This window comes from Mustelus asterias, chromosome 8, assembly GCF_964213995.1.
Source record: "Mustelus asterias chromosome 8, sMusAst1.hap1.1, whole genome shotgun sequence".
Lineage (NCBI taxonomy): Eukaryota > Metazoa > Chordata > Chondrichthyes > Carcharhiniformes > Triakidae > Mustelus > Mustelus asterias.
In genome coordinates, this window is record NC_135808.1 from 77,881,814 (window position 1) to 77,909,683 (window position 27,870).

The 27,870-nt window shown below is 44.8% G+C and overlaps 1 protein-coding gene across 1 annotated transcript in view; it reads right to left on the reverse strand.

Annotated features, from left to right (window-relative positions):
* axdnd1 (axonemal dynein light chain domain containing 1) overlaps positions 1-27,585 on the reverse strand; it is a 177,422-nt gene extending 149,837 nt beyond the window's left edge. Inside the window, exons 1-4 of the mRNA XM_078219193.1 lie at positions 27,480-27,585; positions 24,234-24,353; positions 13,860-14,035; positions 4,528-4,631 (exon numbers count right to left, since the gene is read on the reverse strand). Coding sequence (XP_078075319.1) covers positions 4,528-4,631; positions 13,860-14,035; positions 24,234-24,353; positions 27,480-27,585 — 506 coding nt within the window. The remainder of the gene's footprint in view (positions 1-4,527; positions 4,632-13,859; positions 14,036-24,233; positions 24,354-27,479) is intronic.
* Between the last annotated feature and the right edge of the window lie 285 nt (positions 27,586-27,870).

Sequence of the window (27,870 nt, forward strand, 5' to 3'; positions counted from 1 at the left end):
GAAGTCAAGGTGAGTGCAGGAAAATAAGACATTTTTGATATGATCTTCACTTTTCAGAAAATACAAATAGAGCAACCTTGCTGTAAATCTGATTTGGCAGTTTCATGATGAACTAATAGTCAGAGTCACTAACCATGGAATATACATTGACCCCTTGGACATAACAGGCAGTCTGATGCAGGGGTGTGTCATGGCCTGATGAGACCCTCTATTCCATCCCATCAATATCTGAAGGTTACCAGAACTGGAAGAAACGGAACTGGATCATCAATATAAATACTATGGCTGCAAGAGCAGGTCAGAGGCTGGGAGTCCTGTGGCAAGTAACTCAGTCCCTGACTCCCTAAAACCAATCTATCATCTACAAGACACAAGTCAGGAATATGATGGAATACTCTCCACTTGACTGGATGAGTTCAATTCCAGCAAGACTCAAGAAGCTCAACATCATCTAGGACAAAGCAGCCCATTTGATTGGCACCCCATCCACCACCTTAAATATTCATTTCCTCCACCATCAACATACTATGGCAACAGTGTGTTACCACCTACAGTAACTCGTCAAGGCTCTTCAACAGTATTTTTTAAACCTGCAACCTCTACAATCCAGGGGGACAAGGGCAGCAGATGTATGGGACATAACCATCTGCAAGTTCCCCTCCAAGGCACACACCATCCTGATTTGGAACTATATTATTCCTTCACTGTCACTTGGTCAAAATCCCTTCCTAACAGCACTGTGTGGATATACTACACCACATGGACTGCAGCAGTTCAAGAAGGCAGCTCATCATCACCTTTTGAAGGGCAATTAGGGGTGGGCAATAAATGCTGATCTAGCCAACAAGCCCACATCTAGTGAAAGAGTAAATTTTTAAAAGTCCACCACAAACTGTGAAAAAGTGCACAAGAATGAACTACCTTGGGAGCAATTTTAAGCAGTGGCATTGTTTCTATCGAACAGCAGGAATATGGCCAGCTAAGGACAAATAACAAGACAAAAAGTCCGGGCAGTCCTAACAAAAAAAATGGACAAAAAATTAATCCTTGCCCCCTGCAAAATTCAACCATGCAAGTCTGCAATCAGACTCCATATCTCAGTTAGAACATGCAACAGATTACCCTATGCATCAACTATATTCAATAAAAGGAAATGGAACACATGAAGGACATCCAGAACATTTTGTCTACATGAACTGAATGATGTGTCCATTCTATTTTTGCCCTCACAGCATCATTCTCAGCTATTGTGCTTTTAATGATCAGAACTTAATGAATAATGAAAACCGTACACAAAATTGAATTCACTCAAAGTGTCTGAGGATGCTGAACTTTGCCAATATGGTGCAACACTATCACAGTCTCATGATAACACAGAAGGAGGCTATTCAACCCATCGTGTCTGCACCGACTCTCCAAATGAGCATTAAAAGTTAGTGCCATTCCTTTGGGTTTACTCTGTTTTCCTGCACATTGTTTCGAAACAAATAATCATCTAATGTCCTCTTGAATGCTTCACTTGAACCTGCCTCCACCACACTTCCAGGCAGCACATTTCAGACTTGAACCACTCACTATGTGAAAAAAAACTTTCTTACATCACATTTGCTTCTTTTGCAAATCACTTCAAATATGTGCCCTCTCATTCTTGATCCTTTTATAAGCAGGAACAGTTTCTCCCAACCTACTCTGTCCAGCCCCCAAATGATTTTGAACATGTCCATCAAAACCTCTCTCAGCCTTCTTTTCTCCAAGGAGAACAGTCCCAACCTCTGCAATCTATCCACATAACTGAAACTTGTCCATCCCTGGAACCATTCTTGCAAACCTCTTCTGCACTCTCTCTAATGGGTTCACATCCTTCCTATAGTGTGGCACCCAGAACTGCTCTGACCAAGTCCACAAGAAACTACAAAGGGTTGTGAACTCAGTCCATCATGCAAACCAGCCTCTGATCCGTTGACTCAGTCTACACTTCCTGCTGCCTTGGTAAAGCAGCCAGCATAATCAAAGATCCCACTCACCCCAGACATACTACCTCCTACCTTCTTCCATCAGCAAAAAGATACAAAAGTCCAAGATTACGTACCAACCAACTCAGAACAGCTTCTTACCTGCTGCCATCAGACTTTTGAATGGACCTACCTTATATTAAGCTGATCTTTCTCTATACCCTAGCTATGACTGTAACACTTTACATTCTGCACCCGCTCCTTTCCTTCTCCACTATGTACTCTTCGGTATGCTTTGTCTGTATAGCTTGCAAGAAACAATGCTTGTATACCAATACATGTGACAATAATAAATCAAATCAAACACAATACTCCAGCTGAGGTCGAACTAGTGTCTTGTATAAGTTCAATATAACCTCCTTGCTCTTGTACTCTATGCTCCATTAATAAAGTCCAGGATATTATATGCTCTATTCGCTGCTCTCTCCACCTGTCCTGTCACCTTCAATGATCAATGCACATACACACTCAGGTATGTCCACTCCTGCATCCCTTTAAGAATGTTACCCCTTATTTTATATTATCTCTCCATATTCTTCCTACCAAAATGCAGCACCTCACACTTCTCCGCATTGAACTCCATCTGCCACCTATCTGCCCACTCCACCTGCCCACTCCACCAACTTGTATATGTCCTTTTGAAGTTCTACACTGTCCTCCTCACAGTTTATTTAGTTATTCATATTTTTATTTATTTGTGTCACAAGTAGGCTTAGGTTAACATTGCAATGAAGTGAAAATCCCCTAGTCGCCACACTCTGGCACCTGTTTGGGTACACTGAAGGAGAATTTAGCATGGCCAATGTACCTCACCGTCCACAAACTTTGAAATTACCCCCTGTACACCAAGATCTTGGTCATTAATATATATCAGGAAAAGCAAGGGTCTCAATACCACCATCTGGGGAACAAAACTACAAACCTTATCCCAGCCCGAAAAGTCCATTGAATTTTACTCTGCTTCCTATTATTTAGCTAATTTTGTATCCATGTTGCTACTGTCGTTTTTATTCCATGAACTATAACTTTTGTCACAGGTCTGTTGTGTGGCACTGTATCAAATGCCTTTGGAAAGTCTATGTGCACCACATCAACAACATTACCCTCATCAACCCCTTCTGATACCTCTTCAAAAACTCGAGCAAGTTTGTTAAACACCATTTCCTCTTTAGAAATCCATGCTGGCTCTTCCTATTCAACCCACGTTTTTCCTTTCCCAATTGAGGGTATATGCCTTGACTGTGCCCGGACAATTTTGAAGTGGGAAAAATATACAGATGGGTACACATAAGATGGTTGCCTGGCACACAAACAGTCGCCTGGGAAAGACATTAAACGGGCACTGACTTTCAGTACAGACAGCCATCTGAGATTAAAACATAAAGGACAGACAGCTATTCAAAGTTAAACATGCAGGAATCAAATCCTACAGGAAGCCAGCCAGGGCTTAAGGATAAGGACAATAGGGGTAGATAATGAGATTAGCTACAGGTGGGATCAGGAATACATAACTGCAGGAAAACCAATTACTGTAAATTACTATATAAATAGGCCGAAACTAAAAACCATTGATGGCCACTGACGTAGAAAATGTATCCATTCATAAGACAATGCGATGTTAACATGTTCATGTCTGTATCTGTCTGTATTTGTCCATAACGATGTGTTAACGATCGATCACCTACTTGATTACAACGATGTGATAATGGCTAGATGTCCGGTCCATCTATTGTGTAAAGGGTATAAAGATGGACTGCTCCTATTGTCTCATTGAGAGAAGGTTTGCTGCTTGTTAGTGCCTTTTCTCCACGAAGCTTCGTTAAAATAAAACTGTATTCTTGAAACCTTCAAGCCTGACCCAGTGGTACTTTTCCCACAACAATTTCTATTTTGAAGGTAGCCCATTGTTCAGCTACAGTTTTTCCCATCAATCTTTCATTCCTGTCTAGCTGGCCCAACTCCATTCTTGCCCCATTGAAGTCAGCTCTCCCCCAGTTGATTATTCTTACCCTTGATTGCACATTGTCCTTTTCTGCCATCATTCTAAACCATATGATGAATGTTCCCCCACTAATATTTGATCTACTTGGCCCACTTCATTTCCAAGAAACAGGTGAAATACTGCATTGTTTCTCATTGAACTGGACATGTACTACAGTAGAAAATTGTCCTGAACGCAATCTAGGAACTTTTTCCCCTTTCCACGTTCTACACTATCACTGTCCCAGTCTGCGTTTGGGTAATTAAAGTGCTCCATTATAACTTCTCTATAATATTTGCGTCTCTTTGTCATTTCTCTGCAGATTTGTTCTTTTACATCCTTCTCACTAGTTGGCGGTCTATAGATATACTGAGCAATGTAATTGCACCCTTTATTTCCTTAGCTCTAGCCAAACTGATTTTGCCCTGAACTATCTGGGTCATTCTTTTTCTCCAGCACTGCAATGCTCTCCTTAACCAAACATTGGCACTGTACAAATAAACTTCCCCACCTCATGTGGTTCCAAAAACCTACCTTCCAGCTCGGGCCAGTGAGACGGGCTGATCTATCAAGTACTTGAATTTTGTTCTTCGACTTGGGTGATGCCAGACAGGATCAGTTGGTCGGACGCCATGTAACTGAGGAGACTGAGAATATTAATCATTTGGGTGTAGGGCATGGTACTAAGTAACTGAAATAAAGGAACGTACCAGAATAACACCCAACATGCATTTTTTTCCCTTGCATATTCAAAATAAACAGCTCTCACACTTGGAGTTTTCAAAAAAATAAATCCTTCCTTGAGCAAAGAATGATATTAGTGCACTATTATTAACCCATTAATTGAGACCACATTATGATAGCGTTTCAATAAACTGATTGCAGAAAAAATCTTTACTAATCTGCAACTTCCAGCATCCTGTTGCTTCATGGAAATCAGAAAAATCAAGGGAGTTGCTACTGAAGAAACATCATAGACAAAATTTAATGCCCAAGGTGCCTTCAGAGGCAAGGGGGCCATGTGTTTGGGTAGAAAGGTGCAGGCTGGACATATCCCCATTTTCTCATGAATAGAAGGGTTCAAAGTAAGACCTCCACCCTTCAAATCAACCTCCCTCAACTTGCTGGGGCTTTCCTAGCTGGCCCTACGGAACTCGCTTACTCACCTGTTTCTGTGTGCTCTGTCATTGATGTCTGGTCTAGGCCACATAGCAATATCAGTATAGCCAATGCTTTTGGGAAACCTGGTGGGCAGTTGGTGCCTGGTCTGTACTTAATGCCATCAGGCCCCCCAAAACTGGCAGTGGCTGAGTTGCCACTAGTTTTCCAGCAGTTCCCATTAAATTCAGCTCCATATTTTTATAGTCAGCCTTGAGAATGGTCAATGGCCTAAGCAGCGAAGCCCAACATAAAATTGGGCACTTTAAATTAATCCACAGATAAACAGCTTCTTCAAGCAAAAAGGCCTGATAGAATGCAGACATGTCAAAAGCCAACAGGTACCAGCCTGGACCAGTCCTGCATATTGAACAGAGATGCTGGACCTTAACAATGGGGGAATGCTATGACCCGAAACCCATCAAGAGGTACTCAGTCAGAAGAATAGAAAAAGACATTGGGCGTGATTTTTCTGCCCCGGTGCACTGGTCGAGTAGTGTAGCAGGGTGGGAAATTTCAGTGGGAGGCTAAAAATGGGAATTGTGCTGGGCATCGGGCCAATCATGATCTTCCCAGGCCATTTTTCTCATGTAATCAGCCTCATGCCCTTCAAGGGTGCAAGGCTTATTTAAATATTTATGACCTAATTTAAATCCTATTAGTGAGCCCAGGAGGCAATTATCCGGGTTCTCTTAGCTCTCCGATCTTGCCGGTGGAGGTCCCCACCGGCGAGGAGCACAGACGGTCCCCACCAACAAGGACCTGATAGTGGGACCGGAGGCCATTGAGATCCCCCGGGTGGTCGGGAGCAGTATCCCTGGCACTCAGCAGGGCCTGGGGGGCAGGGCAATCAATAAGAGGGAAGGGAAGGGACGAGCTCTGCATTAGGTGTTGGAGGTTGGTGCTGGGGCTGCCGATCAGGGATCTGTGGGGTTCTGTGGGGAGGTAGCAATTGGTGGGGGGCTGCGGGATGTTGATGGATCTCCTATATACTATGTACACATACACAGTATATGGGAGATCAGGGCGCATGCCTAGCAGTCTGCAACTAGCTCCCCGGTGAGATTAGGCTCCAACCCTCCCCCACCAGCATGAAACTCCCTACTGCCAAGAAAAATGACAGAGTGTGGGAAAATTGCGTGGGATAGCTCGCTGAAAAACCAGAGTGAAACACTCTTTTGTGACACTTAGCATTTTGGGGGGAAAATTCCGCCCATTATGTTTGTGTATACCCCAGTTTCAGCCAGATTCCCTGCTATTAACCATATCTTGAAAGAAGATATGTACACCTAGGGTGACCTGGTCTAACCTCATAGGGTGTTGTGGCCCACACCCTGTGACCCCATTGACTGAACATTCCAGAAGGATTCAGAGAGGGAGATAAAAACGGACATCTTGAGACAAACCCCAGCAAAGACCAGCCTAATGTGATGGAAGAGGGCATGCAAGATCCAACTTCGTACCAAGAAAACCCTGAATTCATTTGTTGATGTGAGCTCAATAAATTGAATCCAACAGCCCAATCGACTTCAGCAGAATGGGTAGTATATGTGTTTTTCAGGCAGTCATTCTATTTTGGGGAAAAGTTAACTTAATTTATTGCGTAAGAGTTGTTTCTTTAACTTGCAAATGTTCTAATAAAACTAAGTTTGAACCGCAGCGTTTGTCTGTCTCATAAAGTAAGATTACCTGGATGAATGTGTTTTTGAATAACAAACTGGTCAAAATGTCCGTACGGAATATTTCACAGGCAGCAAGAGTCACAGAAAGATGGTGACCCTGACTAGTAAACTAACCACCACATAGTTAGCTTTTAAAGGGATGCTGTCTTTATCAAAAATTATTTGGGAAACCCATTTGTTCACATTATTTGAAGAAAACAATGAAGAGAGTGTAATATCTCCTGTTGAAGCAAGGTTAAATGAAAAGCTACAAAATTGAAGGTTATTAGCCAAGGGTTACAGAATTAAGGCAAGTGGAGTAAAGATATAGATCAGCCATGATCTAATTAAATGATGGAACAGGTCTGAGGTGCTGATGAGGCTACTCCTACCCCGATGTTCCTATCGATGTTGTGACTATTGTACACAAGTGATACCATGCTATTTAGTGACGTGGTTTGTATCAATGTGTATTTGCGAACAAGGTAAAGTTGACCTGTTTTTGTAAAAATAGTGGCTTTGGAAGACAATTTTTACATAACATTTATTTTTGATTGCACATTGGGTGTCCTGACGAACAGAAGAAAACTAAAGGGGAAGGTTGCTTCAGTTTTTTTTTAAGGCCTCTGTGTTGTTTACTACCGAACAGTCAGTAAGGCTGCCTTCTACTGATCAATCATGCAGGCTATTTATTTTACGTTAGAGATCTGTGGTCAATAAATTATTGTGAAGTGTGTATAAAGGTCAAAATAATCAGTTTGATACCTCCAATAAAATAGGAAGAAAAATTGATGCCACAATAACATACATGTTAAACATTCATACGCTAAAATCATGTGAAGTAATGTTGAAGCTGATATTTCCTGCTTCTAAAACCATTGTTTGTAACAAGTACAATCTAACACTTTTTACTTTGTCATTTCTTTTTTCATAAAATAAGTAATGTACCAAGGTATGGACAAGGAGATAAATATGGCATTGCACTTCATGAAATTGTGCTTAGTAAATGTCTTATGTAAATGAAAATGTCTTAGTAAATGTAGCATGCCAGAGGAGGTGGTGGAAACAGGCACATTAGCAACATTTAAGAGGCATCTGGATGGATACATGAATAGGGAGTTGTTCCCAGTCAACTATGGCCAGATCCTGCCTTTCCAGGCACCCACCATTCTCTATGCGAAAATCTTCCCTCGAACATCTCCCTTAAAATTTTCTCCCCTCACCTTGAACTTGTACCCCTTTGTAATTGACAATTCCACCCTGGAAAAAAGCCTCTGACTATCCAACCTGTCTATGCCTCTCATAATTTTGTAGACCTCTACCAAGTCTCCACTTAGCCTCCGTTTTTCCAGTGAAAACAATCCTCGTTTATTCAACCTCTCCTTAGAGCCAACACTCTTGAGATCAGGCAACATCTTGGTGAACCTTCTTTGTACTCTCTCCAAAGCTTTCACGCCCTTCCGGTATTGTGATGACCAGAACTGCATACAATACTCCAAATGCGGCCTAACCAAGGTTTTATATAGTTGTGACATGATTTCCCATCTCTTGTACTCACTGCCCCGGCTGATGAAGGCAAGCATGCCATGTGCCTTCTTAATCACCTTGGCCACCTGTGTTGCCACTTTTAAGGAACAGTGGACCTGCACGCCCAGATCCCTCTGTATGTTAATGTTCTTAAGGGTTCTGCCACTTATAGTATAATTCACACCTAAATTTGATCCTCCAAAATGCATCACCTCACATTTGTCCAGATTAAACTCCATCTGCCATTTCTGTGCCAAATCTCCAATCTATCTATATCCTGTTGTATCCTCTGACAATCCCCGGTATGATCAGCAACTCCACCGATCCTCATATCTTCCGCAAACTTACTAATCAGACGCCCTGCATTTTCCTCCAGATCATTTATATATACTACATATATATATATACTACTTCATTTACTAGGATGCTGCCTGGTTTGGAGGGTAGGTCTTATGAGGAAAGGTTGAGGGAGCTAGGGCTGTTCTCTCTGGAGCGGAGGAGGTTGAGGGGAGACTTAATAGAGGTTTATAAAATGATGAAGGGGATAGATAGAGTGAACGTTCAAAGACTATTTCCTCGGGTGGATGGAGCTATTACAAAGGGGCATAACTATAGGGTTCATGGTGGGAGATATAGGAAAGATGTCCGAGGTAGGTTCTTTACGCAGAGAGTGGTTGGGGTGTGGAATGGACTGCCTGCAGAGGTAGTGGAGTCAGACACTTTAGGAACATTTAAGCAGTTATTGGATAGGCACATGGAGCACACCAGAATGATAGGGAGTGGGATAGCTTGATCTTGGTTTCAGATAAAGCTCGGCACAACATCGTGGGCTGAAGGGCCTGTTCTGTGCTGTACTGTTCTAAGTCTAAGTCTAAGTCTAAACAGAGGTCCCAGCACTGATCCCTAGCTACAGATCTCCAATCTGAAAAACACTCTTCCACTGCTACTCTCTGTCTTCTATAACCAAGCCAGTTCTGTATCCATCTAGCCAACCCACTCCAAATCCTATGTGATTTTAATTTGTGTACCAGTCTGCCATGTGGGAACTTGTCAAACACTTTATTAAAGTCCATATAAACTACATCCCTCATCAATTATCTTTGTCACCTCTTCAAAAAACTCAATCAAGTTGGTGAGACAAAACCATGCTGCCTATCAAACTAGTCCATTTTCTTCCAAATGTGCATATATCCTGTCCCTCAGTATCTTCTCCAAAAGCTTCCCCACCACTGAGTCAGGCTTACTGGCCTATAATTTTCTCGATTATCCCTGCTTCCTTTCTTAAACAAGGGAACAACATTGTCTATTCTCCACTCCTCTGGAACCTCACCTGTGGTCAAAGAGGATGTGAAGATATCTGCTAAGACCCCAGGTATTTCTTCCCTTGCCTCCCGCAGTAACCTGGGATAGATCCCATTCAGCCCCAGGTACTTATCTGCCGTAATGCAATTTAGGATACTCAACACTTCCTCCTTCGATATATTGACATTCTCTAGAGCGTTCACACACCTATCCCAGATCTCGACATCCGTCATGTCCTTCTCCTTGGTGAATACCAATACAAGACAAAGGACTTGCGAACAAGATTAGGGAGAATCCTAAAATATTCTATAAATACATTACGGGGAAGAAGTTAACCAGGGAAAAAATTGGACCCACTAAAAACCATAGGGGAAATCTGTGTATGAAGCCGCAGGATTTTGGAAGAATGTTAAATGAATACTTCTCATCGGTCTTCACTCAGTAAAAGGAGAGTATCGGTGCAGAATTCAGGGAAAAGACTGTGAGGACCTTGAGCAGTCTGACATAAGAATTGAGGAGGTATTGGAGGCTTTGACAGGCTCAAAAATGGACAAATCCCCAGGCAAGGATGAATTCTATCCCAGGCTGCCATGGAGGTGAGACAGGAAATTGCAAGGGTTTTGATGCAAATTTTTAATACCTCTCTGGCCATGGAGGAAGTGCCAGAGGACTGGAGAATGGCTAATGCGTTCCACTTTTCAAGAAGGATGATAGAGATGAACCAGGAAATTGCAGACTGGTGAGTCTCACATGAATGGTAGGAAAAGTATTGGAGAAAATTCTCAAGGAGAGAATCAATCTCCACTTGGAAAGGCATGGGTCAATTAGGGATAGTCAGCATGGCTTTGTCAGAGAGAGGTCAAGCCTAATAAATTTGAAGGAATTTTTTGAAAATATGATCGAGTGTGTGATAAGGGAAGTGCAGCTCATGTACTTTATATGCAAAGCCTTTGACAAGGACATAGGTAAATGCTTGAGAAAGTTGAAGCACATGGAATTCAAGGAGACTTGGCGAGATGGATCCAAAACTAGCTTAGTAGTAGGACACAAAGGGTGATGGGGGGAAAGCTGTTTGAGTGACTGGAAGCCAGTGTCCAGTGGCGTACGACAAAGTTCAGTTCTGGGTCCCTTATTATTTGTTATATACATAAATGATATAGATGAGAATGTGGGGGGAATTATAAGTAAGTTTGCAGATGACACCAAGATTAGTCAGTATAATAACTCCAGAAGACGGCTGTGAAGGAACCGTGCTTTTATTGCACAAAATGAAAATAAACAATAGCCACAAGTCTGTGGTAAACACAACAGGTCCCAACTGGGACTAAACGTTTAATGGACCCTCTCAGGGTCTTGCTTTGTGCAACATTGGTGGGATTTGAACTCAATCTCATATAAACCCCTCAGAGGTCTTTCAGCGGGCAGGGGGAATGTGGGCCACATGAGCCCCAATTCAGCACCAACCTCTGACCTGAAGAATCTCGACCCATCCCGAGCCTTTCCAAGCCCCTGCAGGCCCTCCATCCCACCCTGCACCATAGCAGCGGCTAACCCAATCTCTTTCGCCCTGGAGGTTGATGTTCAGCGGTACATACCTCCTCACTCGCCCTCGCAACTGTGGCACCTCAACTACGCTTCAAAGCACCAGGACTGATTAATGCCTATGTGGCATCCCAGCGGGGGATGGGCATATTCCGGGAGGGGGGACAATTGTGCGCCGAGCTTGCTAATGAGATCGAAACCCTGAAAATCTCATGCTCATCAGCTTTGCACCCTTTCTGGCAATGATCCAGTTTGCATCAGTAGAAAAGGGACTGGACCAACTGTAAATCATTTGGCGCCAGGCATGGACCTGATTTTTTAGGCTCACACGCTATTTCCCAGTGTCAGCACGATCTGTGCCAGACTTGGTGAGATTGGAAAGTCATACCCCATATCTTGGGTTTTCTGTGAGGTTATAGATAGAAATTGGATCACGCTAGAACTGAGGGCTTGGGAAATGTACTATTGATTATAAAGGGGGAAATCAAAATCAACTTTATGAGCAGCTGAATGATAAGAGAATTCAGATCCATTTAAATTAACTATTTGGGTGAATGTAAAAGATCCCCAGCACTATTTCAAAGAGTAGGGCAATTATCCCCGGCGTCCTGGCCAATATTTATCCATCAATTATCATCACAAAATCAGATTCCGTCTTCATTGTCACACCACCAGCGGGAGGCTCCAGTTATATCTCCTTGCTGGGAGAATCGCCCCCATCATATTTTGAGAGGGAAATGTCTATTTTACAGATATTTCATCAGAAAATACAATTTTAGATCAAATGGAAACAAAAGAGCATTAGGTACCGTGATATTTATGAGCATTTTGAGCAGTATTTATTGTAGGGGAAGTGAAAAATTATGATGGTAACACTAAGAACTCTTGCCATTTCAGGAATGCACTGCCTGCATCATCCCAGACCTGCCATTCTGTAGCCTCTCAAAGTTGCATTGTCAATTAATGTGGTGACAACCTCGGTGCAGTGATAGTGCTCTTTTATCTGAGTCAGAAGGTTGTAGATTCAATCACATTCCAGAAATTTGAGCACATAATTTAAACTGATTCTTCAGTGCAGTACCGAGGCAGTGCTGCACTGTTGGAGGTGCTGTCTTTCAAATGAGACTTTAAGTTGAAACCCCACCTGCCCTTAGATCCCATGGTGATATCTGAAAGAAGAGCAGGGGCATTCTCCCTAGGCTTATATTCATTATTGACTGTAAAGTGCTTTGAGACATTCAGAGAGGGAGGTTTCTAAGAAATTATTAAATAATAATTTTATAAAAGCCCAAGAAATTTATTGACTATTATAAGAAAGTTCTCTCTCTTATAAAGAAAACTCCTAAAACAGCTTCCTGGGCTGGCAAACACAAGCAAATCAATGAAGAGATTAGCAAATCAACCAGAATCCGTATTCCTGCAATAGCCAATACATGTATGCAGATGTTGAGTTTGAGTTTTTTCTGGTTTCACAACCTTAGGGTTGAGAAATTTGTCAACAATGTCAGGGTCGACACATTAAAAATGGTTCTTTGTTTGGAAGAACATGCCAAGGACATGTCTCTAGCACAAGCATGAAAACAAGACATTGGTAATCCTGATAAGGGGAGATAGAAGGTGAGCTCATGACTCATATGTTCGCCAGCTATCTGAAGGTTAAAAAGGACATCCCAACAAGCAATGAGCCACAAGAAAACTTTGGCTTCCAATGGAAATAGGAGGAATTACCCGAATATCTGTCCCAGGTCAATGGACAATTGAATAAATGATTAACATAAGCCTCCCAGATATAACATATATAAACAGACTCTCAAGAGAGGAAAAACACATTTAAATGCAAGAGAGGTTCTCAAGGTGGATCAGTCCTGGCTCCAGCCTAACATCTTGATTAGCTTAAGTAAACTGAAGGCAACAGAAGAAACCGCCACTTCCAACCCTCACCAAGGAAAAGATATCAGCTTCCTGATACTTTAGCCAACTCCAGGAGACAAAGAACAAAGAAAAGATAACTGCTGTTAGCAAACAGACAAAGAATATCAATTCTAACCATTGAGATCAACTTCACCCATCCAATTGTTTGATCCAGGACCAGTTAGCCGCTATGAAGAAACTATCACTATCAGCCACGGAGATCAGCAACCCCAGCTTCCCCCATCCATTTGTCCGATCCAGGAACATTCCTACCTATTATAGAGTGCTTGTCTTCTCTCCCTATTTATGGAATGCTGCTTATTAATAAACTACCTTGAAATCACTTATGAATCCTCGACTGCCTATTTTGGGTAATCTGTGACTCCTGAATCTTAAAATCTTATATGAGGAGGAGAGAGTGGGAGGGAAGAAAAAAAATTTGAATTTTCATAGTGCTTTTCATGAAGCATGAAAATGCTTCATGTCTCAGGATGCTTCACAGCCAATTAAGTGCAGTCACTATTGTGATATAGAAAGGACCTATGTAAATGCAAATCTTTCTTTAGTGCTAAATTAGCAACTGTTTTCACTATGACCTGGATAAAGTTTGCCCAAGCTCATTTCAAAATGATGATAAACATGTAAATATTTAGAACACAAGAGCAAGAGTGAGCCATAAGGCCCCTCGAGCCCCTTCCCTAAATCAGGGCTGATGAGTCTCCCAAATCTATCTAATTGCCTTGGTTCCATTATCTTTGTCCTTACCTTAAGATCTTTATGAGTTTTATTTTTTGTCACTTTTCCAAGGAGTTCATCACGACAGCATGTATTCGTCACAGTAGTTAAAGACAGCAGGATTTCCTCTGGGATGTAGTCATCCTGGAGACTTGCTGGTGGATGTTGATCAATGGCTTGTGGCTTATCCTTAAGTTTGGGTAATTCTGCAAAGACAGGTAGAAGAAACTAAAATTAAACTGTACACTGTCTCGGTTAGCAAATCAACCAGAAATTAAATATAAAAATTTTATGGGTGAGTAAACTTCGCTGTTGGGGATAACCTTGTGCCCCTAAAACATCAGAGTTGGTGATTCATGGTGCCTGAAGAGAAAGTTCCTTATTCATCTCAAAGAGACATGTCAACAATTCATTCAATCCTTTCAGTTGCCAATCCAACACAAAGTCTTGTTAGCACTGTCAATGCACATATAAAAAATATACAGTATGAAAAGTAAACGGTAAAGTGAATTAACTTGATATGTCAATCAATATTGAAGCTGAAGATAAGTGGTATATTAAATTGCCATATTATCATTTATATATTATATATTGTTGGATTTCTAAGACATGGAAAAAACACTAGATTCACAACCTTGTTTTGATTCTTTTTTTAAATTGACTTTTATGCAGATCAAAAATCAGATTTCTGCTACAAGTCACCTCCCTTTGTCTGGGAGCTATCCCCAGGAGTTTCAAGAACAAAAAGAATTACTTTTGCAGCTTCTGGAATTTCACATTTCATTGTACAAATCCCTTGTAAACAACCTCTTGTAATCAACGAAAGCAGAGGAACTGGCTCTCCCAACCTGAACTATCACAAAAGAGAGAGACCAAAAATCATTATACTGGCAGTGAAGAAGAAACAATGTAATTCTGGCCAGAGATGTCAAAACTGATTGTTAAACTGCATTAACCATTAATAGATAAAAACAAAATACTGGGAATGCTGGAATCTGAAACAAAAATAGAAAATGCTGGAAAACCTCAACAGGTCTGACAGCATCTGTGGGGAGAGAATAGAGCCAACGTTTCTAGTCTAGATGACCCTTCATCAGAACTGAGGTCAAAGAGAATCAGCGGAGATTTATACTATGAGGGTGTGGGGCTGGAATGTAAATGAGGATACAGACGGCTGAGAAAGTGCTAAAAAGTGTCCATTAAGTGATCAGAATGTGTGAATGGCAGAATGTTAAAGGACTGCCGGAGGAATGTGGCAGTTGCCCTGAAAGGAGAGGGGGGAGGGGGAGGGTGGGGAGGGGTCAAGAAGGAGAGCTGGAATGGAAAGTGAAAAAATGCAGGTGAGAAGGAAGGATGATAATATGGATGAATAGGATGAAACAAAATGGAACAAAATAAATGGAAATGGGGTGAAGGTGGAGGGGAGAGTTCATGCTCTGAAATTGTTGAACTCAATGTTCAGTCCAGAAGGCTGTAAAGTGTCCAATTGGAAGATGAGGTGCTGTTCCTCCAGTTTGCGCTGGGGTTCGCTAGAATATTGCAAAAGGCCAAGGACAGATAGGAGAGCAGGGTGCTGTGTTGAAGTGGCAAGTGACTGGAAAGTCAGGATCCTGCTTGCGGATGGACTGAACGTGTTCAGCAAAGCAATCACCCAGTCTACGTTTGGTCTCTCCAATGTAGAGCAGCCAACGCAATAGACAAGATTGAAGTGCTGCTTCACCTGAAAGGGGTGTTTAGGATCTGGGACGGTGAGCAGGGAGGAAAGGGGCAGGTGTTGCACCTTCTACGATTGCATGGGAAGGTGCCATGGGCAGGGGATGTGGTGTTGGGTGTGATGGATTAGTGGACCAGGGTATCCCGGAGGTGCATGCTTCACATGTACCTCCTTCAATCTGGTCTATTGCATTCACTGCTCCCAATGCCCAATCTCTGCTGGTAGATTTCATACTATCATTGACAGAAGACATTTACATTCGTGGCAGGTTACTTTTATTCATGAGCAGCATGCTAACTGTAGTAACATTACACATAGCATCAATCCACATACAATCCCTTTAGTACTTGTCAGTCAAAACCAATAAGCACTCTGAATGATTACAAGTTAAAATTAACATTGAGTGATATCTAGTGTTAATTCAATTCTAATAGCACACTAGGCTCAGTAAATTGCTGAGGATGACCAAGTTGATGTTCTATAATTTTGAGTTCAGCTGAAAAACTTCTATCCTCCGCAAACTTTCCTTTGTTGGGATACAGATCCAGGAGTGTCAAGAGCATGCATGCACTGCACCCAAAAAGCCATTCTTCATACACAAGATGAAATAATAAGCATTGGAAGGTGAGTAAAGCTTGGAAGCAATCACAGCAAAAGCTAGGCCTGTTCTCAAATCAAAATTGCTATTGGAACATAGTGGTCATAATGACTAGTAATCCAGAAGCCTGGACCAACAATCTGGAGACTCAAGTTCAAATTCCAACATAGTTGCTGAATTCAGGGTGACTGTGTGGAGTTTGCACGTTCTTCCCGTGTCTGCGTAGGTTTCCTCTGGGTGCTTCGGTTTTCTCCCACAGTCCAAAGATGTGCAGGTTAGGTTGATTGGCCATGTTAAAATTGCACCCTAATATCAGGGGATAAGCAGGGCAAATCCTTGGGGATACAGGGATAGGGCCTGTGTGGGATTGTTGTCAATGCAAGCTTGAGGGGCCGAATGGCCTTCTGAATTGTAGGGATTCTACGAAGTTAATCTCAATAAAACGTTAGCATCAGTAATGGTTACCATAGAACTACTGAATTGTCATGAATCACTGGTTCATTATTGCTCTTTTGGGAAGGAAATCTGCCACCCTTACCCAGTCTGGGCTATATGAAGACCTGATGTGGAGATGCCGGCGTTGGACTGGGGTAAGCACAGTAAGAAGTCTCACAACACCAGGTTAAAGTCCAACATGTTTATTTGGTAGCAAATACCATAAGCTTTCGGAGCGCTGCCCCTTCGTCAGATGCAGTGAAAATCTGTTCTCCAACAGTGCACAGAGACACAGAAATCAAGTTACAGAATACTAATTAGAATGCAAATCTCAACAGCCAGCCAGGTCTTAAAGGTACAGATAATGTGGGTGGAGGGAACATTAAACACAGATTAAAGAGATATGTATTGTCTCCAGACAGAACAGCTAGTAAGATTCTGCAAGATCAGGGGGAAAGCTGTGGGGGTTACTGATAATGTGACATAAATCCAACATCCCGGTTTAGGCCGTCCTCATGTGTGCGGAACTTGGCTATCAGTTTCTGCTCAGCGACTCTGCGCTGTCGTGTGTCGTGAAGGCCGCCTTGGAGAACGCTTACCTGAAGATCCAAGGCTGAATGCCCGTGACTGCTGAAGTGCTCCCCCACAGGAAGAGAACAGTCTTGCCTGGTGATTGTCGAGCGGTGTTCATTCATCCGTTGTCGTAGCGTCTGCATGGTTTCCCCAATGTACCATGCCTCGGGACATCCTTTCCTGCAGCGTATCAGGTAGACAACGTTGGCCGAGTTGCAAGAGTATGTACCGTGTACCTGGTAGATGGTGTTCTCACGTGAGATGATGGCATCCGTGTCGATGATCCGGCACGTCTTGCAGAGGTTGCTGTGGCAGGGTTGTGTGGTGTCATGGTCACTGTTCTCCTGAAGGCTGGGTAGTTTGCTGCGGACAATGGTCTGTTTGAGGTTGCGTGGTTGTTTGAAGGCAAGAAGTTGGGGTGTGGGGATGGCCTTGGCGAGATGTTCGTCTTCATCAATGACATGTTGAAGGCTCCGGAGGAGATGCCGTAGCTTCTCCGCTCCGGGGAAGTACTGGACAACGAAGGGTACTCTGTCCACCGTGTCCCGTGTTTGTCTTACATGAAGACCCACAGTTATGTTGATGATTCTTCATTGCCCTCTGAAATGGCCTAGCAAACTATTTAGTTGTCTCAAAACTGCTACAAAAAAACACAGTAAAATTAAATCCAGCACATGACACCGATCCAGAGACTGCATTTTAAGATGACAAAGGTACACCTTGTAAAGTCATCTTCTCTAACATCTGTGGTTTATGTCCAAATTAAGAAAGCAGTCCCAAAGATTGGTCAACCAACACACTGACATAGTCATACCTATAAGCCAACATCCCAGATACTTCCTTCAGCATCCATGGCAGACAGAGTTCTGATGTGGAGATGCCGGCATTGGACTGGGGTAAACACAGTAAGAAGTTTAACAACACCAGGTTAAAGTCCAACAGGTTTATTTGGTAGCAAAAGCCACACAAGCTTTCGGAGCTGCAAGCCCCTTCTTCAGGTGAGTGGGAATTCTGTTCACAAACAGAGCATATAAAGACACAGACTCAATTTACATGAATAATGGTTGGAATGCGAATACTTACAACTAATCAAGTCTTTAAGAAACAAAACAATGTGAGTGGAGAGCATCAAGACAGGCTAAAAAGATGTATATTGTCTCCAGACAAGACAGCCAGTAAAACTCTGTGGGGGTTACAAATAGTGTGACATGAACCCAATATCCCGGTTGAGGTCGTCCTCGTGTGTGCGGAACTTGGCTATCAGTTTCTGCTCAGCGACTCTGCGCCGCCGTGTGTCGCGAAGGCCGCCTTGGAGAACGCTTACCCGAATATCAGAGGCCGAATGCCCGTGAACGCTGAAGTGCTCCCCAACAGGAAGAGAACAGTCTTGCCTGGTGATTGTCGAGCGGTGTTCATTCATCCGTTGTCGCAGCGTCTGCATAGTTTCCCCAATGTACCATGCCTCGGGACATCCTTTCTTGCAGCGTATCAGGTAGACAACGTTGGCCGAGTTGCAAGAGTATGTACCGTGTACCTGGTGGATGGTGTTCTCACGTGAGATGATGGCATCTGTGTCGATGATCCGGCACGTCTTGCAGAGGTTGCTGTGGCAGGGTTGTGTGGTGTCATGGTCACTGTTCTCCTGAAGGCTGGGTAGTTTGCTGCGGACAATGGTCTGTTGGAGGTTGTGCGGTTGTTTGAAGGCAAGAAGTGGGGGTGTGGGGATGGCCTTGGCGAGATGTTCGTCTTCATCAATGACATGTTGAAGGCTCCGGAGGAGATGCCGTAGCTTCTCCGCTCCGGGGAAGTACTGGACAACGAAGGGTACTCTGTCCACTGTGTCCCGTGTTTGTCTTCTGAGGAGGTCGGTGCGGTTTTTCGCTGTGGCGCGTTGGAACTGTTGATCAATGAGTCGAGCGCCATATCCTGTTCTTATGAGGGCATCTTTCAGTGTCTGGAGGTGTCTGTTGCGATCCTCCTCATCCGAGCAGATCCTATGTATACGGAGGGCTTGTCCGTAGGGGATGGCTTCTTTAACGTGTTTAGGGTGGAAGCTGGAGAAGTGGAGCATCGTGTGGTTATCCGTGGGCTTGCGGTACAGTGAGGTGCTGAGGTGACCGTCCTTAATGGAGATGCGTGTGTCCAAGAATGCAACCGATTCCGGAGAGTAGTCTATGGTGAGTCTGATGGTGGGATGGAACTTGTTGATGTCATCATAGAGTTGTTTCAGTGATTGTTCACCATGAGTCCAAAGGAAGAAAATGTCATCGATGTATCTAGTGTATAGCATCGGTTGAAGGTCCCGTGCGGTGAAGAAGTCTTGTTCGAACCTGTGCATGAAGATGTTGGCATATTGAGGTGCGAATTTGGTCCCCATGGCTGTTCCGTGTGCAATAAAACCTGTGTTACCTGCGCCTGTCTGTGGAATGAGTTCTAGAGGATACCCCTTAGGAGTGAAGAATTTAACAAATTCCACCACCTGCCATGGTGGAATTTGAACCAATGTGCCTTGAACATTAGCCTGGGCCTCTGGATTATTCAGCCAGTGACAGTACCACTTTGCTGCTCAATATGCTGGATTATAATGTTACAGGTTGTGGTGGAATTCAAGGCTGCTGCTGCTGCCACGGTGTCTTTATATGCTCTGTTTGTGAACAGAATTCCCACTCACCTGAAGAAGGGGCTTGCAGCTCCGAAAGCTTGTGTGGCTTTTGCTACCAAATAAACCTGTTGGACTTTAACCTGGTGTTGTTAAACTTCAGACAGAGTTCTGGCAGGGCAGACCCAGTCAGGAGGAATTGGGTGTCCTCAACATTGACATCAAATCACATTGACATCAAATCACATTAGGTTTCATGACGTCAGACTAAACATGGGCAAGGCAACTTCCTTTTAATTACCACAGACTGCCCTCCCTCGATTGATGAATGTGCATTCCTCCATGTTGAAAAGCATTTGGAAGAAGCACTGATGGTAGCAAACACACAGAATGTAGTTTGGGTGGGAGACTTCACTGTCCATCATCAAGAGTGACTTAGTAGTTCCACTACTGACAAAGCCCTGCAGGACATATGTGCCGGATTGTGCCAGTGGAAGATAGTGAGAGACCTAACCTAAGGGAAATAAATAATTTATTCTTCTTTTCCCTGGTCCACCTGTCACAGATGCATCTGTTCATAATAATATTGGTTGGAATATCAACGCACATTCTTCATGGAGACTTTCTTGTCCTCACACTGAGGACAATCACCATCAAGTTATGTGGCGCTACCTCCATATTTAATGGGATAGATTCATAACAGGTCCTGCAACTCAAAACTGTGCATCCATGAGGCAGTGTGGTCAATAAGCAGCAGCAGCCTTGAATTCCACCACAACCTGTAACATTATAATCCAGCGTATTGAGCAGCATAGTGGTACTGTCACTGGCTGAATAATCCAGAGGCCCAGGCTAATGTTCAAGGCACATTGGTTCAAATTCCACCATGGCAGGTGGTGGAATTTGTTAAATTCTTCACTCCTAAGGGGTATCCTCTAGAACTCATTCCACAGACAGGCGCAGGTAACACAGGTTTTATTGCAGTCTTACTCGCTCCACACGCCAAACGACAACTGCCTTCTTCGGGCAGATCACTTCACACCCAGGGTCACCTGACCCATTCCCTTAAAGGAGCTATGCTAACACTCCTTCCCTTTCAACAAAAATTCCCCATTACAGCAACAACATTTTAAATATTTACATACATTACACATTGATTTTGTTTACAGAATTTTCCAATACATTATGGTTCAGTCAGAAACTCCAAAGTGTTTTCTGGAGCCCACCTGGATCATAAGTTTTGCATCTTGAATTTGGCTAGTATAAGCATGATATATTTCACCTCAGGTATGATTCAAATGACCCACTGGGGAGCTTTTACCAAACAAAGTTTAATTAAGAATATGTATAGTGAACTTGTATGGAAAGAAAATTAATAATAGTCATAGAGGTTTACAGCATGGAAACAGGCCCTTCGGCCCAACTTGTCCATGCCGCCCCTTTTTTTAACCACTGAGCTAAGTCCCAATTGCCCGCGTTTGGCCCACATCCTTCTATACCCATCTTACCCATGTAAATGTCTAAATGCTTTCTAAAAGACAAAATTGTACCCATTTCTACTATTACCTCTGGCAGTTTGTTTCAGACACTCACCACCCTGTGTGTGAAAAAATTGCCCCTCTGGACCCTTTTGTATCTCTCTCCTCTCAACTTAAACCTATGCCCTCTAGTTTTAGACTCCCCTATCTTTGAGAAAAGATATTGACTATCTAGCTGATCTATGCCCCTCATTATCTTATATGATCTATTAGATCACCCCTAAGCCTCCTACGCTCCGGAGAAAAAAATCCCAGTCTATCCAGTGTCTACTTATAACTCAAACCATCAAGTCCCGGTAACATCCTAGTAAATCTTTTCTGCACTTCTTGTTTAATAACTTTTATCAATTACAAACAAAAACAGAACAACCATGATAATGTGTTATCCTTAACAAATATATCTAAGATGTTCCAATCAAACCAAAACCTTCCATAGATAAAATCCTTTAAACAAGTTCAATGCAACAAAGTCTAATGCTCATGTGAAATTGGAATTGGGTCCTTTGGTTGGAGAATTGAAAACCCTCAGTCTTGTAAGTTCTAGTAGTCCTCCTGACACACCCAGAACAGTTTGAATCTGGAACAGCCTCCCAGAACCCCAGATAGACTCTGGTCAAGCCATCAACAACAGATTCTCCCCTTCAGAAAGGCAAGAGCTTGTTTTCAGGTAACCAGTAGAATTTCCAAATGAAACAGGAAGCGAGAGAAACACTTCTTTTCAGTTTGCTGTCCCTTCTAAAAATTAAAACCTGCAGCACAGAACTGAAAATGAGAGAGCTCCTCTCACCTGACCTGCCAACCAGTTTTCCTCCTAACAATGCAGAGTCATAAACATCCCAGAGTACAAGTAAACAAACCCCATTTCAGTAGCAATAAAAGAACAGGGGCAGCACGGTGGCACAATGGTTAGCACTGCTGCTTCACAGGAACCTGGGCCAGGGACCCAGGTTCGAATCCTGGCTTGGGTCACTATCTATGTGGAGTTTGCATGTTTTCCCTGTGTCTGCATGGGTTCCCTCCGAGTGCTCTGGCTTGTGCCACCGTGCCGCCCGAATACTAATTAACAAAGTTATTTTCCTGCAATTTACCTAGAAATAGCACCAAATTTATGTTCCAACTAGTGTATCCAGCTGGCAGTTAGGTAACTAATGGAACATTTTTGTTAAAACATTGGGTGACAACCTTGTAAGCCATTTAGCAGTGAGAAACCGATATGCTTCTGAACCAATGATTAATTATCCATAAACAGACAAAGCACACGAACATGAATACCAACTGTTGGAAGGTAGAATCTAATTTAACAGATGATATAGCATTGTAGAAAGTGTAATGATGGCATGATGGGAGTGCCAAAGGAATTGGAAATGTGTAAACTGCCACGCTGTGAAGGTGCTGACCTAAACCGTGCTGCTCTAGTGAACAGCCAAATGAGCATAAAGCACGTCTGCAGATGGAGTGGAGGGAGAGAAGCTGTCCCTTGGCTGTTGTGACAAAGTTTTCTACCAGCCTGGTCAGAGTAGCACAACATGCAGATTATTCATCTACAGGCTGTATGCGGTCCTCAAGAAAAATTTGGATTTGTTACATGGCCCAGAAAAATTAGTATTTCTTATATCCACCAAAGAAATTACTGCATTTCATCAGGCGTTCAGCCCACATTTTTTCCACCCTCCTATTACAAAATGCCCCCTTTTTTAGATTATGCAATTGAATCCGAAATTTACACTTAGAAACCAGCTGTGTAAACTATTATTTCCACAAAGAATCAGTTCAAAAGTGCTGGTACTTCTAAATTCGAAATAGTGAACTGTCATGCTTGGGAGTTTTTCAAGAACCAGTCTTCTTCTTGAAGTCATTTAAAAAGGATGAAATACTCAATTAACATGGAGATAATCTCATTTTGCACAAAACAAAGTCAATGTAGAAATTGGCCTTTTTGTAACATATAACTTTGCGCCTCTAGGTATTGCAGGTATGAAACAAGCTTTGACAATAGAACAGAATTCAGAATAATCACTGACATAGTTCTTGGGAGTGTAATCTTATAATATAATTCTTGGGAGTGTAATCTTATAATATTAAGGGAAACAGATCAGGTTAGTAGAGAGAAACTTTTTTACACTTGTTGGGAATCAAGGACTAATGGCAGAATTAAAGCCAGACATTTCAGGAGGGCAACTGAGAAATTAAGAAATGCCTCTTCACACAACTTGGAACTATCTTCCACAAATGACAATTGATGTTAGATCAAAATTTAAATCTGAGTTTGTTACATTGGTACTGAGGGATATGGGGCTAAGGTGAGTAACATCGCATATTCAGCGTGTATCATTTACAAGATGCACTGCAGGAACTTATCAGGTTTCTTCAACACCTCACAAATCTACAATCTGTAACATCTAAAAGGACAAGGACAGCAGTTGCAGGGAACACTATCATCTCCAAGTCACACACCCTCCTGAATGGGAAAATATCGCCATTCCTTCATTGTCACTAGGTCAAAATCCTGGAACTCACTATCTAACAGTGCACTGAGAGAACATTCACCACATGGATTGCTGTGGTTCCAGAAGTCAGCTTGCCACCACCCTCTCAAGAGCAATTGGGCAATAAGTTGGGCTTCGCTGGATAATGATCAGTAGCGGGTACAATAACTGTCTTTTTTCTCCTGTCCATAGACCAGCTGCTCTGTCTGTGTCCTGAATTAAATCAACTAATTCAACTGCTACATACTGTAAACCAAACCTTGTTTAGTCCAACACCGGGTTGAATCAATACTCATTAGATTTCCACGTCTAAAGAAAAGTACTGAAGAAAATCTAGGCATAGGAAATGATAAATCTTTCAAGAAGTTTATTTAAAAGTGATCAGGATTGAAACTTAGTTCATTACATTCTTGTCTTGATACTTAACAAGCTTCCGAGTTCACGCTTCACCATGCACCCACCTGTTTGTTGCTTTAAACACGTGCAAATGTCAGAGTCTGGCTTGTAAGTCTCCCCAAATGTTGCTCCATCGCCATAACAAGCACATATGTTCAACATCTGTTCAGATGTTGGAGTGGACTCTATAGAAAGCAAAGCATAATTGTGGCTTTCATTGACTTCCAAGTTGTCTTAAATCTTCATTCTATATGCAGAGCAGACATTTAAACGGAAACAACAAGCACATTGAAACCCATTTAATAGCATGTAGTCGCTAATTCCAGTAAACTGAACATCGCCCTCCAAAACATTAAACCACTTCCTGTTCAGTATTGTGTGATAAACTGCTATATAAATTCAAGTGTATCTCATATTGAATACTTTCAAAGCATTTCACAGAATAATTGACTTTTGTTATGTAGAAAAACACTGCAGCTATCCTGCAATAAAAATGTGCTACAGATAGCAATGAGATGAAAGACTTATATTTTTGGGTGATCAATACTTTTGTCAGGTAAGAACATAAGAAATAGGAGCAGGAGTAGGCCATCTAGCCCCTCGAGCCTGCCCCGCCATTCAATAAGATCATGGCTGATCTGACGTGGATCAGTACCACTTACCCGCCTGATCCCCATAACCCTTAATTCCCTTACCGATCAGGAATCCATCCATCCGCGCTTTAAACATATAAAAGGATCAAGTGATATGGAACAAAGGCACGATGGAATCAAGCAATTCAGTTCAGCAATTATCTAATTGAACAGTCATGCTAGCTCAAGTGGTTGAAAGGCCTATTACAGTGTTTACAATTAAAGCATTAGACACGACACCAATCTCAACCAAATCTGACACTATTCAGAATGCGTCACTTCACAATCAGATGGTTCGACTCTTATACTTTAAATCTTGTGGATAGTAAAATGATTCGCCAAGTAAAAGACAGTCCAAAGGAAAATAATGCTGCAGTATGGAACAAATTATCTTCCCCAGCATATTCTGTCTGAGAAGACTCAAGCAGGTGGGGAACTTCTTTTGGTAGTAAAACTATCGGTGGGAGTGCGAGCGGGCGCGCGAGGCGGGGGGGGGAGGGCGAGCGGGCGCGCGAGGCGGAGGGGAGGGCGAGCGGGCGCGCGAGGCGGGGGGGGAGGGCGAGCGGGCGCGCGAGGCTTGGGGGGGGAGGGCGAGCGGGCGCGCGAGGAGGGGGGGGAGGGCGAACGGGCGGGCGGGGGAGAGGCGGGCGGGGGAGAGGCGGGCGGGGAGAGGCGGGCGGGCGGGCGGGGGAGAGGCGGGCGGGCGGGGGAGAGGCGGGCGGGGGAGAGGCGGGCGGGCAGGGGAGAGGCGGGCGGGGGAGAGGCGGGCGGGCGGGGGAGAGGCGGGCGGGCGGGGGAGAGGCGGGCGGGCGGGGGAGAGGCGGGCGGGCGGGGGAGAGGCGGGCGGGCGGGGGAGAGGCGGGCGGGCGGGGGAGGGGCGGGCGGGGGAGAGGCGGGCGGGCGGGGGAGAGGCGGGCGGGCGGGGGAGAGGCGGGCGGGCGGGGGAGAGGCGGGCGGGGGAGAGGCGGGCGGGCGGGGGAGAGGCGGGCGAGGCGGGGGAGAGGCGGGTGAGGCGGGGGAGGGCAGGCGAAGCGGGGAGGGCAGGAGAAGCGGGGGAGGGTGCGGGAGGGCAGGCGGGGCGGGGAAAGGGAGGGCGGGAGGGCGGGGAGGGGGAGGTGGGCGGGGAGTGGGGAGGACTGCGGGGAGGGGGGGAATGCGGGGAGGGGAGAGGGCGGGGGGGGGGAGGGCGGGAGGGAGGGCAGGCAGCGGGGAGAGGGCGGGCAGGGGGGGAGCGTGGGCGGGAAGGGGCGGAGGGCGGGAAGGGGGGGAGGGCGGGCAGGGGGGAGGGCGGGCAGGGGTGGAGAGGAGGGCGGGCGGGGTGGAGGGGAGGGCGGGCGGGGTGGAGGGGAGGGCGGGCGGGGTGGAGGGGAGGGCGGGCGGGGTGGAGGGGAGGGCGGGCGGGGTGGAGGGGAGGGCGGGCGGGGTGGAGGGGAGGGCGGGCGGGGTGGAGGGGAGGGCGGGCGGGGTGGAGGGGAGGGCGGGCGGGGTGGAGGGGAGGGCGGGCGGGGTGGAGGGGAGGGCGGGCGGGGCGAGCGAGGAGGGGAGGGTGGGGATGGGATGGCGGGGCAGGGCGGGCGGGGAGGGTGGGGTGGGGGCGAGGGCGTGCGAGGCGGGGTGGGTGTGGCGGGGCGGGGCAGGGGAGGGCGTGGTGGGTGGGGGGGCGGGGCGTTGCAGGGCGGGGCGAGGCAGGGGGAGGGCGAGCGGGCGGGCGAGGCGGGGGGAGGCCGAGCGCACGGGCGAGGCAGGGAGGGCGAGCGCGTGAGCGAGGCAGGGAGGGCGAGCGGGCTGGCAAGGCAGAGAGGGCGAGCGGGCGGGTGAGGCAGGGAGGGCGAGCGGGCGGGCGAGGCAGGGAGGGCGAGTGGGCGGGCGAGGCAGGGAGGGCGAGCTGGCGGGCGACGCAGGGAGGGCGAGCGGGCGGGCGATGCAAGGAGGGCGAGCGGGCGGGCGAGGCAGGGAGGGCGAGCGATGCAAGGAGGGCGAGCGGGCGGGCGAGGCGGGGAGAGCGAGTGGGCGGGCGAGGGGGGAGGGCAAGCGGGCGCGTGAGGCAGGGGGAGGGTGAATGGGCGCACGAGGCAGGGGAGGGCAAGCGGGCACACGAGGCGGGGGGAGGTAGCAGGCGCACGAAGCGGGTGTGGGCGAGCGGGCGCACGAGGCGAGGGAAGGGCTGTCAGACTTTTGAATGGACTTACCTTGCACTAAGTTGATCTTTCGCTACACCCTCGCTATGACTGTAACAGTACATTCTGCACTCTCTCATTAGCGTGCAAGAAACAATACTTTTCACTGTATGTTAATACATGTGACAATAATAAATCAAATCAAATAAAAAAACAGGTTTATTTGGTAGCACGAGCATTCGGAGCACTGCCCCTTCACCAGGTGACTCATCTGATGAAGGGGCAACGCTCCGAAAGCTCGTGCTACCAAATAAACCTGTTGAACTTTAACCTGGTGTTGTGAGACTGCTTACAGTGATTATTCGGAAGAACAGCAGGGAGTCTTCCTTCAACAGTACAATGGAAATACATGAACTGTCCATTCATCTCAACGTTGTTTTGATGGTATTACATTTGTTTCCTAAACAAGAGTGATTGTACTTGGAAAATAATTTCTTAGTTATGAAACGCTTTGTAACATTCTGGGAATGTAAAAGGAAATAAATAAAAATTATTTGCTTACCTGTTTGCTCCTTCACGAATTCGCAAACAGTTAAAGATAACTCAGTGCTATCCTCGTTAGATTTTTGCATGACGGGAGGAGCATCGTCACTAACAGGATCGCACATTTCCAACAGCTTTCCAGTATTTCTCGTGAAAACTATAAATAAAATGAATTTTCTAATCATCTCAATAACAACTTTTTTCTATGCACAAAATGCAGATTTGCTCAAGTTTTTTGGGGTTTTGTGAACTCCTTAAATGCAGATTATGCAGTTGTGTCATCCACTAATGATATTTAAAATGTCTGCTTCAATACTTCACACAAAAATTGTCGATTGCAATGAAAAGAACCTTAATATTCAGATTTAGGAATGGTCTAAACTGAATTTCAAACTCATGCCCTTTCTGTC